Source organism: Rhineura floridana, chromosome 1 (genome assembly GCF_030035675.1).
Source record: "Rhineura floridana isolate rRhiFlo1 chromosome 1, rRhiFlo1.hap2, whole genome shotgun sequence".
Taxonomy (NCBI): domain Eukaryota; kingdom Metazoa; phylum Chordata; class Lepidosauria; order Squamata; family Rhineuridae; genus Rhineura; species Rhineura floridana.
Window position 1 is genome coordinate 11,699,776 of NC_084480.1, and position 17,314 is coordinate 11,717,089.

Sequence of the window (17,314 nt, forward strand, 5' to 3'; positions counted from 1 at the left end):
AAACAATAGTCCCACCATGTACGTGCAATCCTGGACATGTCTACTCAAAAGTAAGTCCCATTGAATCCAGCAGGCCTTACTTTCAAGTAAATGGGCATAGGATTGCACCCTTGTCCATTAATGTTTAATGGATCTCTCTCACACACTTTTTAGTTTCAGGGAGCCACCTGAGGGAGGAAGACTATGATTTTGTTCAAACAAGGGGCAAGGCTTAATTCTCTCTCTTTGCACTATTTTCCCAATTTAAATCTGTCCCCTCAGAGCAATGCTACTTGTAGCACTGCTGGGAAAAGCTATAGGCACAATGCATCTGTGTTGTTATGTTATGTTATGGTTTATTTCTAGGCCGCCTTTTGGCCAAAAAGGCCCCCAAGGTGACTTATACACAAATAGAAAACACAAATACAAAATACAAATAAAAACAATACAATTTGCAAAAAAAAAAATCAAACTAACAAAATCCTAACATTTCTAAAAAAACAAGAACAGCAAACTAAAAACATTCATCTTCCTGGTAAAGGGCAGTCCCCAGAAACATGTCACTAAGATTAGGGGTGGGGGGCAAAGCAGGCAGAAAAGCTTGCCCCTTGATGGTCCCAGCAGAGTCTCACCCCTGCAGTAGTACCTCTCAGTCTACAGCTCCTCCTTATAAAGGTCCAGGCAGAGGGGTGGGAGAAAGGGTTAAACAACCGTTAGCTATAGCTGCTTCTCCAAACAAAACTGGAATCCCTGCAGCTGTTTTAACGGGTTTAAAAAAAAAAAAAACACAATGAGAGATTATGGATCTCCATCATAATGCTTGTTTGAGGCCTAAGAGATGAGCAAATAATGAGTTTCTTTATGGTGAATTGGTCTTCCTTCCTTTCACCCTGCAATGCAAGCCTTAACACTAATTATTATGTTAATCTGATTCGTGATTATTATGTTACAAATTATTACTATATTATTATAGGGATTGCAAGGAGTTCCAGAAGGATCTCTCCAAACTGGGTAAATGGGTAATACAGTGACAGATGTGGCTAAATATAAAGCAATTCACTGGGACAAAAAAATATTCAGTGATGGGAGGGTTCTGAGCTGGCAGTGACTGACGAAGGAGGAAGCTTCTGATCTTGGTGGATAGCTCAATGGAGATGCCAGCCTAGTGTGCTGCAGCTGGGGGGCAAGCATGTTCCATGTTAGGGATCATTAAGAAATATAATACCTTTTTACAAATTTAGGAACTGGAATAACTCCCCTGTGAGAAAAGGTTACAGTGTTTGGGTCCCTTTAGTTTGGAACTCAGGTGCATAAGGTGGGGACATGATATAATTGTATAAAATTATGCATGGTATTGAGGAATTGGACAGAGAGAAGTTATTCGCCCTCTCTCATGTTAGAATCTAGTATCATCTAATGAAGCGGAAGGGTGGGAGATTCAAGACAGACAAAAGAAAGTACTTGTTTACACGTGCATCGTTTAACTGTGGTATTCAGTACTGAAAGTTGTGGTGACTGATAGTTACCAATTGGGACTACTTTAAACAGGGGTTAGACATACATAGAGGATAATAGTTGCTCGTCGTGATGGTTATATTCTACCTATTCAGCATGACCCTGAATACCAGTTTCTGAAGAACAACTTTTGCTCTCTTGTCCTGCTTTTGCGCTTCGCAGAGGCTTTGGGTTGGCCACTGTGTGAAATAGGATTCTGGACTAGAGAGGCCTTTGCTGTGATCCAGCAGGGCTCTTCTTATGTTCTTATTACAAAATGTCATGTTATAAATAAATGGGGCAGTCATGTGTGTGTTTCCCCCCTTTGTATGAGAATATTGTTCAATCTGTCATTTTCTCTTTTTGAAAAATGAGTTGTCTACTCTGGTGTTTAGGTCTCTTGCTATCCAGGCAACCAAGAGGCAGTATCAGAGTAGGACATATTCCAGCTATGCAAAAACACTCAAGAAGGGTACGAAGGAGGGCCAGGGAGGGGTGTGCCCTTGGAGAATCTTGAGGGCCAAGCAGAGATGCCTGAAGGGCCACATTTGGCCCCTGGGTCTATGGTTCCCCACACCTGGTGTAGAGAGAAGAGACTGGGGGCTCATCTACATGGGGAGCATTTCTTTGTAGCAAATACAGTGCTTTTACCTTTGTTATGGATTTGCACTGTCCACAGTTCCTGCTCAATGGTAGCTGCCAATCACTTTTTCCCATTCACACAAGTAGGTGTTCCTCTGGGAAGAATTAGTCTTGCTGTTTCCTTGTGACCCCGCCCTCTAATTATACATTTCCACTCCCTCTGGTTTCTAGGTAACCGATCATTCTCAGTCAGTTCGACCAGCTGCAGTAGGTTCCTTTATTTAAAAAAACCAGAAGGGTGAATATCTGTATTTTCCCTGCCTATATCTGGTAGGATACAGCTGAAATACAAATCTTTGTTTGAGCAGTGTTATGCTTTTGTGCACAAGTTAGGGGAAAAAGAAAATTAAGGCACCGTTTGCAGCAACATAAAAAAGGCCAGCAGAAAAGAGGAGAGCAGCTGGAAGTTGCTTATCAGCTGACAGGAAACAAAATGAAAGAAGGCAGGAGGAGACAGTGGGCATGGATAGGGGAACGATTGACAAACCCACTGAAAAGCCTTGGAGCAAAGCATCTGCAAGCACTAGAGAAACAGAGTGGAGATTTTTGTTCTCCCTTTTTTGTATTATCAGTGGATTGGGTTAGTACGGATTTACAGGGGGAAACTGTGTGATAGCTTCTGTTTGCTGGTAATGTCATGTGAACCATCAAATGTAGAGTAAACCACCATGTAGATGAGCCCTGGATGAGCTGTTTGCCATACAGTCATGAGCATCTCCCACCAAAGTGTGTGCCACTGAATATAAACTTCCAGTCCCATGATACTGTGTGTTGCTGCTATAGAGTTTTGATGCTACTGCTAGCATCCTTTGTCACATGTTGCTATACCTGCGGAGCCACAAGATCAGAAAGATAATGCTCTCTGTACTTCCAAAGTTTTGCTATTTTTTAAAGTGATGGTGCATGTCATATGGGGCAGAGTGAGCATATCTTAAGAAGAAGAATTGCTTCTCTTTGCTGCATTTATCATACAGTAATTCCATTCTCTCTCATTTGGGCTATGAAGCAAGGCATTGCTCTCAATGATCCACTTAAGAGCACCTTTCTTCCATTTCCCTTTCTTTCGTTCATTTTTTCCTTTTTTATTTTAAAGAGATTTCCTAGATATCATACCTCTTCTGAATCTTTATTCAACATAGTAATAAAAATGCAAATAATCTGACCCAGCTAATGTTTCGCGGTGCATTATGTTGCAAATGCAGTGCATAACTAAATTAAAAAGCAAAAGACCACAAATGAGTTTCACATTGGAGGCAAGCTATGCATAATTTGATAAAATGAGCAAACCTGTAGAATTTGGAGGGGGTTTCTCCAGTGAAAATCTTCTGGCTGAACAGAATTCCTGGAAAGTCTTTTCCACTGGTCAATGACTTCCGTTATAGCAAGGCTTAGATTGCAGAGGAGATTGCAGAGAAGCTAAATGAATTCTTTGCATCTGTCTTCACAGTGGAAGATATAGGGCAGATCCCTGAACCTGAACTAACATTTGCAGGAAGGGATTCTGAGGAACTGAGACAAACAGTGGTAACGAGAGAGGAAGTTCTAAGCTTAATGGATAATATAAAAACTGACAAATCACCGGGCCCAGATGACATCCACCCGAGAGTTCTCAAAGAACTCAAAGGTGAAATTGCTGATCTGCTAACTAAAATATGTAACTTGTCCCTCGGGTCCTCCTCCGTGCCTGAGGACTGGAAAGTGGCAAATGTAACGCCAATCTTCAAAAAGGGATCCAGAGGGGATCCCGGAAATTACAGGCCAGTTAGCTTAACTTCTGTCCCTGGAAAACTGGTAGAAAATATTATTAAAGCTAGATTAACTAAGCACATAGAAGAACAAGCCTTGCTGAAGCAGAGCCAGCATGGCTTCTGCAAGGGAAAGTCCTGTCTCAGTAACCTATTAGAATTCTTTGAGAGTGTCAACAAGCATATAGGCAGAGGTGATCCAGTGGACATAGTGTACTTAGACTTTCAAAAAGCGTTTGACAAGGTACCTCACCAAAGGCTTCTGAGGAAGCTTAGCAGTCATGGAATAAGAGGAGAGGTCCTCTTGTGGATAAGGAATTGGTTAAGAAGCAGAAAGCAGAGAGTAGGAATAAACGGACAGTTCTCCCAATGGAGGATCAGTATTGGGACCTGTACTTTTCAACTTGTTCATTAATGACCTAGAATTAGGAGTGAGCAGTGAAGTGGCCAAGTTTGCTGACGACACTAAATTGTTCAGGGTTGTTAAAACAAAAAGGGATTGCAAAGAGCTCCAAAAAGACCTCTCCAAACTGAGTGAATGGGCGGAAAAATGGCAAATGCAATTCAATATAAACAAGTGTAAAATTATGCATATTGGAGCAAAAAATCTTAATTTCACATATACGCTCATGGGGTCTGAACTGGTAGTGACCGACCAGGAGAGAGACCTCGGGGTTGTGGTGGACAGCACGATGAAAATGTCGACCCAGTGTGCGGCAGCTGTGAAAAAGGCAAATTCCATGCTAGCAATAATTAGGAAAGGTATTGAAAATAAAACAGCCAATATCATAATGCCGTTGTATAAATCTATGGTGCGACCGCATTTGGAATACTCTGTACAGTTCTGGTCGCCTCATCTCAGAAAGGATATTATAGAGTTGGAAAAGGTTCAGAAGAGGGCAACCAGAATGATCAAGGGGATGGAGCGACTCCCTTACAAGGAAAGGTTGCAGCATTTGGGGCTTTTTAGTTTAGAGAAAAGGCGGGTCAGAGGAGACATGATAGAAGTGTATAAAATTATGCATGGCATTGAGAAAGTGGATAGAGAAAAGTTCTTCTCCCTCTCTCATAGTACTAGAACTCGTGGACATTCAAAGAAGCTGAATGTTGGAAGATTCAGGACAGACAAAAGGAAGTACTTCTTTACTCAGCGCATAGTTAAACTATGGAATTTGCTCCCACAAGATGCAGTAATGGCCACCAGCTTGGATGGCTTTAAAAGAAGATTAGACAAATTCATGGAGGACAAGGCTATCAATGGCTACTAGCCATGATGGCTGTGCTGTGCCACCCTAGTCAGAGGCAGCATGCTTCTGAAAACCAGTTGCCGGAAGCCTCAGGAGGGGAGAGTGTTCTTGCACTCGGGTCCTGCTTGCGGGCTTCCCCCAGGCACCTGGTTGGCCACTGTGAGAACAGGATGCTGGACTAGATGGGCCACTGGCCTGATCCAGCAGGCTCTTCTTATGTTCTTATGTTCTTAATGCACCTGGAAGTAAATTTAATTATGTATATAGTGAATCTTGCTTCCAAGTAAACATGCATTGGATTGCACTGTTAGACTTGTCTGCCAAATGTTCAGTATCTTAAATGACAGGAAATTTTACATGCACGCAGAAAAATACCAGTGTGATAGATAACATATAGATTAAACCCTTAGCTACTTTTTGTAAATATTAAGTGCCCCACCACCATCTCCACCAATCGGCCCTTCGAAATAGGAAAGAATTTGGACATTAGCAAAACACACTTAATTATTCATAAGATTTCTCAGTAACTATCAGCATTTCTTACATTTCTTACTGCCCTCCCAATGCTAAGAATTATCAGCAGATGAACAGAATTTTTGACTTTACTATGAATTATGTACGGTGTATTAAAGGTTCCCTTTGCTGCAGAGTCTCAGTCCCGTCTCCACAGACTCTTCTTTATTCCTGCACTTTTCTTTTCAACAACCTCTTAAAGCCCACCCTCTCATTGAGCCACACACATACAGAATTCTTTCAGTTGCTAGCATTGGTTTTGTTGATTAAGCGTTGCTTATCATTATGGTTAGTGCAGGCTGTTGTGAAAATGCATACATTCACATCTATGCTCATGGGGTCTGAACTGGCAGTGACTGACCAGGAACGAGACCTTGGGGTTGTAGTGGATAGCTTGATGGTGTCAATCCAGGGTGCATCATCTGTGGAAAAAAGGCAACTTCTATGCTAGGGATCATTAGGAAAGAAAAGTGACAGGTGACCATGGTCAGCAGAAAACATGTGGGCCAAAAAGGCTGGACTGGCAGGTCTAATTTGGCCCACAGGGCAGAGGTTTCCACACCTGCAGTAGGGCTTCGAGTCTAGGGAGTTGTGCCAAAGACCTTGCAGAAAAGATGGGGTTTGAGGAACGGTATGGAGGAAGTGAGATAGGTGGCATCTTGCAAGTGTTCTGGGAGGCAAAGGAGAGGAAGGTTGGAGTCTTTGGCCACATCCGCTCCAGACATTTATTCCACTTTAACCAGTCATGGCTTCCCCCAAAGAATCCTGTGAAGTATAGTTTTCAAAAGGTGTTGAGTGTTATTACTGCTGGTATAGCACAGTGGGGAGGAGAGCCTGGCTAGGAGTCCAGAGTCTGTGAGTTCAAATACCTGCTCGTGTCTCCTGGGTGTCAAGGGCCAGCTAAAGATCACCCCACAGTGAGTGGCTCAGGGGTTGCATGCCCTGCCACCTGTGCAGCCATGGGCAAGCTGCATAGTTCCAAGGAGCCCAGTTGCCCCCCAGCTGGCAGTTGAGGAAAAGGAAGGGGCTGGCTTGTGCAGCTGTGGCAAGCTGAGCAGGCCCTAGCCAGCTGGGGAGGACTAACCTCAGAGGGAGGCAATGGTAAATTCCCTCTGAATAGTGCTTACCATGAAATCCCTATTCATGTAAAAATGCACTGCCTTCAAGTCGATTCTGACTTATGGCGACCCTATGAATAGGGTTTTCATGAGGCTGAGAGGCAGTGACTGGCCCAGGGTCACCCAGTGAGCTTCATGGCTATGTGGGGATTTAAACCCTGGTCTCCCAGGTCATAGTCCAACACCTTAACCACTACACCAGTAGCCATAAGTCGGGATCAACTTGAATGCAGTCCATTTCCATTTTGAGTGTTAGTAGGAGACTGCTATTCCCCTGACAGAGCTCCAGTGGCCAGAGTGATTTAACAGTCAGCTCCTCTTCCCAGAGAATTCTGGGGACTGGAGCTGTGTGAGGGGAATAAAAGTCTCCCAACAACTCTCAGCATCCTTCACAAACTCCACTTCCCAGGATTCTTTGGGGGTAGCCATGACTGTTTAGAGTGGGACAAATGTCTGGGGTGAATGTGGCCTTTGGGTGGAGCAAGAGAAACCAACACACTGCAGAAGGTGGAAGAGCTCGAAGGTCGTGGGCACAGATTCATAGGGATATAAGAGCAAATAAATAATGAGGTAAAAGGCCGCAGAGGGTTTTGAAAGGAATGATACAGAGGAATGGCCTGGATTAAGAAGTAAGCAGGAAGCCAGTGTAGGGAGGGCCTCACATAATCAGAATGACGAGAGAGGGGTGAATGGTTTTGGGAGCAGAGTGCTTTGTATTTTAAGGTCTTTTTATGATGTTTTAAAGTGTTTTTAATGTTTCTGTTTGCCGCCCTGGGCTCCTGCTGGAAGGAAGGGTGGGGTATAAATAAAATAATTAATTAATAAATAAATAAATGAGGGGACTGAGCTGAGAAGTGGAACACCAGAAAGGAGAAGATTGCAATTATGTAGAGGAGAAATGACCAGGGCGTGGACCAGAGTTGATTTACATCCTACCAGCAAAGTTGTTGTGGGTTTTAGTGGATTTTTTTAGATTGTGCCCTAGGAATGTGCTAGAATTCCAACCAATTTGGATTTGGCACCAAATTTTCCATTAATTTGCTTATTATCTATTGTTGTGGATTGGATTTTTATGTAGCAATTTTTCACAGCTATTTTCGAAAATGGATTTTTTTAAAAAAAAAATCCACCTCTAAAATATTGATATTAAGAATGATATTTTTATCAATATTTCCTTTCAAAATATAAATATTAACATCAGTATTTTTTTGCAAGGCAAAAAACGGATCAGGAAAAGCAGCAGCTAGCAGACAAAAGAATGAACTTGAATCGATACCAGCCTGTTAGGTCAATGGAATGCTTTTGAGCCAGCGGATCCCATCCCTACTGAGGCCTGTAGCTATTCATTTCATGATGAATAAACTCTTTTTGGACTTTCCCTTGATAGATGTCCGCAGACCTTTACTGTGTGGATTTCAAGCAGAAAAATCTACACTGCTGGATGTTTTCCCAAACGGGTTAGATTTATTTATTTATTGGGGGGGGGGAGATGAGAAATCAGAACACATATGACTTGCATGTGATAGATGTTCCTAAATCCAAAGTTGTTGGTATTAGCTACTCACATATCCTAACACAAGCATGAACATGTGTAAATCGCCCAAATCAATAGGCCCTCTAATCCAACAGCTTCCCAAGGCCTTTAAAACGTCCCTTCTGTACACACACTCTGCACAAACAGTTGATTCACAGCATTGATTGGTCTCGGCTGGCAGCCTTTCCCTCCAATTGCAGGTGTCTCTAGCCCCCATGCACTCCCATCTGCTCTCATACATCCACTAAATTCACGGATGGGGGAGGACCGCACCTATCCCTCTCAATACATGATGTTTGGCTGAAGCCCCTGTTTAGTGTAGGCATGCATTAAGATAGCTCTCAAGCACTAGTCTCACCTGACAGCCTTCTCTAATCACAGAATTTTATAGTTGGAGGTCAACCTCTGCTGCTTAGTGGAGGAACTCCAACAGAGGATGCAATTACAGTATCCCAGATAGCTGGCCATCCAACCTCTGCTTAAATCCCTCTGTTCTTTAGCCAAAACTTGCTCAACACAGGCACTTCTCAGATTTTGGGCTCAGCTGGTAACCTTCAGTTGCTGGATTCTGGCAGGCAGTAGTGGCTGGTGGCTCCATGTCAGTGGGGCAGTAGAATCCACTCCGAGTTTTAGTCCAAACTCCTTAAAAGTTCAGACTAAAACCCGGAACAGTTTCCACTGCCCCACTGACATGAAGCCACCAACCACCACTGCTGGCAGGAGCTTTTTCCACAGTGCCAGTCAGGGCTGTATTCGGAGTCAGAGTCGGAAGCAATTTTGGGTGGAGTCAGAAGCAATTTTGGGTGAAGTCAGAGTCGGTAGAAATGTACTGACTCCAACTTCCAAATAAAATTAATATTTTGATATTAATATTAATTTATTAATAGTAATACATTAATATACATTTGCCATTTATGAAGGAGTCGGAGTCGGACAGTAGAAAAATAGAGGAGTCGGAGTCAAAGGTTTGACATACCGACTCCACAGCCCTGGTGCCAGTCCCTGTGCAGCTCCTTTGCTTTCTTTTGTTGGTCAGTGACGCAGGCTGTGAGACTCACAGACAAGGTTTTTAGCAGAGAGAGAGAAACCTGAAGCAGAAGGGTTAAGCAGTGAGAACAGAGTTCTTTCTGCTCTCCCTTTGCTACAGACTAGATCAGCTGTCCCCAACCTGGTGCCCTTGAAATATTGTCTTCTGCATTCCCATCAGCCCCAGCTGGCACATAGACCAGACTCTCCCTCCATGCTAGGCATTGAGGCAGGGGCTTTTTCAGGGTGCTTTCAGACAGGTTTTTATTATGAGACTGGAGTTCCTCGTGCATGCAAGTTTTTTTCATCGTCCACATGATGTTGTTGTCATCAAAATGCCAGTCCACAGGGTTGTATTCAACACGATGCTAAGGTGAACATGCCATCAGCACAAGGATTTCTGCTTGCACAACGGAACATTGTCCACCACTCCTCCTCTCACCCCATGCTCCCAAAATCTGTTCTAGGGATGCCCCCAACCCTCCAGATCAGATTTTAGGACAGTGCAGGAAATGTGGAACGGGGGGGGAGGAAAGGGGAAGTCCCATTATACAAGCAGAAGTTTTATTTATATTTATTTATTTATTAAATTTTTATACCGCCCCATAGCCGAAGCTCTCTGGGTGGTTCACAACATCAAAATATCAACATACAATTTAAAACCACACATTGATCAATTTAAAACATAACTCATTAAATTTCCAAATAAACCTATACTAAACTAAAATACTGAAATACTAAAAATACTAAAATGCTAAATGCTACAATACTAAAATGCTAAAATGCTAGAATGCCTGGGAGAAGAGGTAGGTCTTAACCTGGTGCCGAAAAGACAACAATGTTGGCGCCAGGCGTACCTCATCAGGGAGATTGTTCCATAATTCGGGGGCCACCACTGAGAAGGCCCTTTTTCTTGTTACCATCCTCCGGGCTTCCCTCTGCGTAGGCACCCGGAGAAGGGCCTTCGATGTTGAGTGCAGTGTACGGGTAGGTTCATATCGGGAGAGGCGTTCCATCAAGTATCGTGGTCCCAAGCCGTGTAAGGCTTTATAGGTTAAAACCAGCACCTTGAATTGAGCCCGGAAACATATAGGCAGCCAATGCAAGCGGGCCAGAACCGGTGTTATATGTTCGGACCCCCTGGTCCGTGTTAACAATCTGGCCGCTGCATTTTGCACAAGCTGCAGTTTCCGAACCGTCTTCAAAGGCAGCCCCACGTAGAGCGCATTGCAGTAATCTAGTCTAGAGGTTACCAGAACGTGGACAACTGAAGCAAGGTCGTCCCTGTCCAGATAGGGGCGTAGCTGGGCCACCAACCGAAGTTGGTAGAAAGCGCTCCGTGCCACTGAGGCTACTTGAGCCTCAAGTGACAGGGATGGTTCTAAAAGTACTCCCAAGCTACAAACCTGTTCCTTCAGGGGGAGTGCAACCCCATCCAGGACAGGTTGAGCATCCACCATCTGGTCAGAAGAACCACCCACTAACAGCATCTCAGTCTTGTCTGGATTGAGCCTCAGTTTGTTAGCTCTCATCCAGTCCATTGTCACAGCCGGGCATCGGTTCAGCACATTGACAGCCTCACCTGAAAAAGATGAAAAGGAGAAGTAGTTGTTCCACTTGCACAAATATTTAGTTGAATACTACCCCATATTTTCTCCCCATTTAACTTGGCTTTACCCTGGGGGGGGGAATCTGTTGTCAACAACTCATTTGCAAATTAAACCCTCATCTGGAAGCACCCTCCGCTTCCGAGCAGACTTTTCAGGCAGATGTTTTTCCAGCAGACAGTTTTGACTGCTGCTTCCTTCTCTCTCAGGGTTCTCTCCCAGCTGGACTCTCTCTCTCTCTGCTGGTGAAGGCAAGCATACATTCTAAAGTATATTGTGGGCAGTGGTTTGGTTCCCATTCTCTGCTTTCCAGAGAATCCGGGCAGTGAATGTGTGTTCAAACACTACTTTTTACATGGTATGTCTGTCATCACCTTGAGTTCGCTTGATCAGAACTGGCTGCCTTTTGGCCTGGATTTTACTGTCAGTTGGCCACTTCTCACACAACAGGGGTGTCTTGGAGTCAGTTTTCAAAGGCCTATTTCCTTTTTCTTTTCTTTTTTACTAAGACTTCTGTGGTCCATCAATGTGTTTTAAATTTGCAATGAAAAAAGAATGCATATTCAGGATCTCTAAACAGGTATGGGATAGCGAGTCTGTGATTATGTGATCCTGAGTTTGCATCCTTGCTTAAGGACATAAGAAGTGGCTTTATTTGTTTGTTTATATTTTCTTCCAATTGTATGCCATCTTTCTTACATCATGGAGGTATACAGGCAGTCACCTATCAAATCACTGACGAGACCCAGACCTGCTTCAGCAAGGTGGCAGGTCCATGTGCCTTCTGACGTATCCTAGCAACGTAGGGACACAGGAAGCTGCCTTATAGAGTCAGACCATTGGTCCATCTAGCTCAGTATTGTCTACACTGACTGGCAGTGGTTCTCCAGAGTTTCAGACAGGGAGTCTCTCTCAGCCCTACCTGGAGATGCCAGGGATTTAATTTAGGACCTTCTGAATGTAAGACAGGTGCTCTACCAGTGAGCTACAGCCCTTCCCCATGACTTTGAAAGAGTTCACCTCGTCCAGCAGTAAAGAATCACAAGTGGTTCAAGTAGACCCCCACACTACATTGCTTGACAAACTCTTGAGTTTCTTTCAGAAACGTTTCATAGGAAAAGATTATTTGTCAGTCGTGCCCAACATTGTCTCCTCTGACTGGTAGTGGATTTCTACTGTCTTTCCTATTATTAGCTCTGAGGTCCTTCTAGTTGGAAACATCCAGGACTGAACTTTCAGGAACCTTCTGTATCCAATGAACTGAGCCATGGACTCTTTTACTTTCGGCTGACTTCCGGCGGCTGGGGGAAAGGTGAAACTACACAAGGGTGGTCAGAACAGAGGAGATGTGTTGCTAGAGGAAGAAGAAAAGGACCAGAAAGGGAACATATTTACATATGTTAATTTATATGGATCTGTGCCAATTTAGACATTATTATTATCTAAATAGAAATGCAACCCACCTCACAATAACGATGTAGTGGGTGGGGAACAGATTACCTGTGCACCTGCGCAGTCTGCTGTGCAGGTGGTGCTATCTGTTGACAGGCAACTTCAAGACCCTTCTGGCTCATCTTTCTTAGAGATTCTTTATCTTTAACCTGGACTTGCACCACATCTGCATCATACATGCCGCCTGGGGCTCCTGCTGGGAGGAAGGGCGGGATATAAATCAAATAATAAATAAATAAATAATGCATTTAAGGCACTCTTATACCACTTTAAATAGTCATGCCTTCCCCCAAAGAATCCTGGGGACTGTAGTTTGTTAAGGGTGCCGAGAGTTGTTAGGAGACCCCTTTTCCCCTCACAGAGCTACAATTGGTATTGTCGTTGTGGATGAAATGATCTGTTGAATTTCGTTTTTCTCTGTTTCTCGTTTTTCTAATCTTAAATTCAGTTCTCCACATTGCTGCAGCAAATGTGAGAGGACTATTGTTTAAAAAAAATCCTCATGAAAAGTTTTCAGCATTTTAGTGCAAATTTCTCCTAATAAACACATTTTGTAGGCAGTTTTTTACTACTAATCTACACATTTTTGCAAGCAATTTCTCCTAATATAATGCATTTTTATGAGTTATTTTCTCCATTATAGTTATTTTGTGCAGTTTCCCTTAATATATGCATTTTTGTAAAAATTGGTTGATTGGAGAACTGCATTGCAAAATTTGGGAAAGTGCAGATTTTGAAGGATGGCTATGTTTCGGTTCTCATAATGTTTTGAAAAGTGTGAATTTGATCAATTCGGCTTTAAATGTAAACTGAACTGAATTTTTCAGCCATCACTAGTTATTGTACAATTAGTGGTGTTGTTCCTCCATTTATATTCCAACTTTCCTTCGAGGAGCTCAAAGTGGTGTACATGGCTCTCCTCCCTCTCCATTTTATCCTCACAACAACCCTGTGAGGTAAGCTAAGCAGACTGTGACTCCCAGCAAGCTTCATAGCTGAATCAGGATTTGAACCATGGTCTCCCAGATCGTAGTCCAGCACTGTAATCACTACACCACACTGGTTCTCCTTAATGAGTAAAGGAAGGATTCCAAGAGAATTCCCAGAGTGGTTTAACAACCAGTCCCTCTCCTCGGGGAACTTTGAAAATTGTAGCTCTGTGAGGGAACAGAGTGTCTCCTAACAGCTTTCAACACCCTTTACACGGTACAGTTCCCAGACTTCTTTGGGGGAAGCCCTGACTGTTTATAGTGGTACAATACTGCTTCAAATGTATGGTACGGATGTGGCCCAGACCAGACAACCGTCAAATAGAGAACTGTAAAATGCCACCCTGGACTCCTACTGGGAGGAAGGGCTGGAAATCAATCGGTCAATAAAATAGGACACATGGCCTCCCTAAACTCCCAGCATGTGGCATGTTAATATTTGTCAGACTTTAATTCTTCCTTTTAATCTGGTTACTTCTTTTTATAAGTTCCTAACCTGCCACCATCTGGACTGAGCATCCAAGGAGGTGTGGGTTGCATTTCCAATGGTAAATGAGAAAAAAAAGTCACCTCTCAAGACACAAAACCAGTGGGCCTAATGATGAGCCGAGGGGTAGGCAATGCGTTCTTTGAAGTCATTTGTCAAATTTGTAAGAGCTCCCCAGGAGTATCCTGTTCCTCAACGATTTGTGTGACCTTGCAAAGGCCAGATAGGTGGCAGCCAAGCCTATGTGTGCACACAGACACACATACAGAGACACAAACTTCCTTGGAAGAAACCAAATAAAAATATTGAAAATATTGACTCCCCCTGAAGGGAGTCAGCAGCACTCTGGTCTTTGACCTTTGAAGCAGCCTAGGGTAGTCAATAAAAGCTGGCTGTTAGATGCTTGGGCTTGCCACTGATTTTGAGTTGGGAGTAGTTTAACCTTGAACCGAGATCCAAGTAACCACGGCAACAGGAAGTAGGCCTCTACATCCAAGGAGAAGGGACCCATAAATCAAGGGGTCCCTAATGCAAACACTGTGTGCAGGTAGAGATTTTGAGAGGGTAAGTGGTTTGTGAGGGATTACCTTTGAAAAATGGATGGCTGCCTCTTGATATGGTGAAGCACAGTTTCACAGAGGCCTGGGTGAAGCGGGGGGGGGAGGGAATTAGGGGTTGGTTTTTTTATCAATGGAGGTCAAGAGGTTACAGCTGCTAGTTTTCATAGGGCTTTTTATACAGGATCTTCTGCTTAATTATCAACAGATGTTAAATCCAGGAGGTGGTTAGCATTATTATATTCTAAATACAAGTGCTGTCTCTCACGCACACACACGCTAAAAAATTTTCCATCTTTGAAATATTGGCATGACTCTGATTTGCTGCACGTTTGTGCTGTGTCTGACACAATCTCATGTTGTTTGTGCATTCTGCTTTGTTATCTGAAATCAGTGTAGGAAAGCTCTTCAAATCATCAGCAATGGGGTCTTGGGCTTTGCAAGGCAAAATTGCGCATCACTGCAATAGAGTCTGTACATTTGTAAAAAAAAAATCCCAGTTTTTGTTTCAGTGCAGGTAGCAGCAGTCAGGGATGGATGAATCTGTCAGCTTTAGTTTATCTCCATTTCTCATTTTTCCAGTCCTAAATTCTGTTCTCCATATTTCTGCAGTAATATGCAAATTTTAAAAAGCAATCCTCATGAAAATCCATCAGCATCTTAGTGAGAATTTTTTTTCCTAATAAAGACATTTTTGTAGGCAGTTTTGATGAATATACACATTTTTGCAAGCAATTTCCACATATATGCATTTTTGTATGTTGTTATTTTATTTAACAAAATTCACATAATGCTTGATTGTAACAAAATCTCTAAGCAATTTGCAAGAAATATTAAAATTATTAGTAAAAACAAGTAATTAAAACATTTGAAAGACAGTTAAAATCAACAGAGATGAAAACACATCAACATCTACATGTCTGGATAGTCTTGTCTAGGCAGAAATATTTTAAGCAGGTTACAAAAAGACTACAGGAAGGTGTCTACCTGATGTCCGTAAGCAGGGAGTTCCAAAGTGTAGGTGCTGCCATGCTAAAAGAACAGTTTCTTACAAGTACAGAATTAATATTTTGTGGCACCTGTAACAGTGCCAGTTCTGCAGACTGAAGCAGTCAAGTGGCATATATGGGGTAAGGCTATCCCGCAAGCTGTTAAGAGATTTATATACCAATAGTAACACCTTGAACTTAGCCTGGCAACAAATCGGTGACCAGTGCAGATCTCTGAGCAGAGGTGTTATATGCTGACATGGTCTCACCCTGTCACCACTCTCACTGCAGCATCCTCCACTAACTACAGTTTCTGGGTCAAGCGTAAGGCAAGCCCCACATAAAGTGCATTGCAGTAATCCATTCTTGAAGTCACCAGTGCCTGAACTACTGTGGTCAAGCCCTCCCAGTCCAGGAACGATCATAGTAGTACCAGGCACAGGTCAAATAACCATCATTTGTGTTGCCCTGGTGTAGTGAGAAGTCACAAACTGGGCTGGTAATATGTGGAGGATTGTGCTTTAGAGTAAGTGGTTGGACCATAACAATATTTCTGTCTGTTAAAGTCCTTGTGATTGTGTGATAGATACAAGCATGCATGGAGGCACATGGAAAAACAACGCCAAATAGCGATACGATTGTAATCTTCTCATACTGTTTTAAAAATAGACTTGTGAGGCAATAATGTGTTGGCTGAGAATCAATGTTTATGTTATGTCCTGAAGCAAACCCAACTGACTGAAGCCCAATAAAAAAAATCATAATTGTCACTAGTATCAAAACTGTGTTATTAAAAGCACATTTGCAAGCAGGAATTTCTGGGATACCGGTTCTGTATGAAACACAGCAGGGCATTTATTGTATGTTTCTGATAAGACTAATAGGTGTTGCTGATTTCCACCCTAATAATTAATTATTTGTATATTTGCTCTCCAGGAATTGCCGGTTCCCACCTAAAAGCCGACCATACTTCGCTGCATAATAAAACGGAGGGTTCTGCTTCTTCTGTGATGACTCGTCGGAAACCAGCATCCCTTGATAGCGTTGTGATGTCCTCGACCCCGGTATTCTCTCTTTTACCTTCATCAACAGCAGCAGCATCAGAAGCAGGTAACTATGTTCAAGTTAGCTCAAGGAGTTTCCAGACTTCGTGCTATGAGAGTAGCTGTACTATGCCTTCAAAAATGAAGGCATCTTGTTGCAGGTATCACTACCACTCTTGAGGGAGGCCCCATGAAGCAATTGCTCCTGTCACCCATCAGCAACAACATCCTCAGGGAAGCTTAGAGGGGCACTGGGATTCTGTGATGCAGCCCAAACTGCTCCTGACTGTCGGAGCTCAACGGGGTCAGAGGCAAAGGCACGGCCCAACAGGATCAGATTCCGAGGTATGCACATAAAGGGTCAGAAGGCCACGGGCGGAAGAAGTGGTCAAGGATGAGCTGGTGGCCATAGGCAAGACAAGAGTCTCTTGAGCACACTCTCTCATGAACAAGTTGCCCAAACTGAGGTGCTAAGCCTTGGAGATATCTTATATCGGACCAGCAGGATCTTTATTGATTTCCTGGTCACCTGATACCTCTTGGGTTGGCTGGTTGCAGTTTCATTTCCTGCCAGGTGGGGTGCTGTGGAGCAGCAAGATTGAGGCTAACAAGTCCGCTCCCTTTACGATGTGCCAGTTCCCCGGCACCTTTCCCTGACAAAAACTGTCACCATTGCCCATTGGAGAAGGGCCATAACTCCATGGTAAGGATTTTTTTTTTTGCGTGTAGTGGGTCCCAGGTTCAAACCCCAGCATTTCCAGGTAGGGCTAGGAAAGGCTCCTTTCTGGAATCCTGGAGAGTGGCTGTCATTCAGTGGAGACAATATTGAGCAACATAGACCGATGGAAAGTGGATTACATAACACCATTTTTTTAAAAAAGGGATCCAGAGG

At 43.3% G+C, this 17,314-nt stretch overlaps 1 protein-coding gene across 4 annotated transcripts in view; it reads left to right on the forward strand.

The window, feature by feature from the left end:
• SETBP1 (SET binding protein 1) overlaps positions 1-17,314 on the forward strand; it is a 351,819-nt gene that overhangs the window by 322,365 nt on the left and 12,140 nt on the right. For all 4 annotated transcript variants that reach the window (XM_061613538.1, XM_061613531.1, XM_061613544.1 and 1 more), the window contains exon 4: positions 16,316-16,489. In XM_061613538.1, coding sequence (XP_061469522.1) covers positions 16,316-16,489 — 174 coding nt within the window. The remainder of the gene's footprint in view (positions 1-16,315; positions 16,490-17,314) is intronic.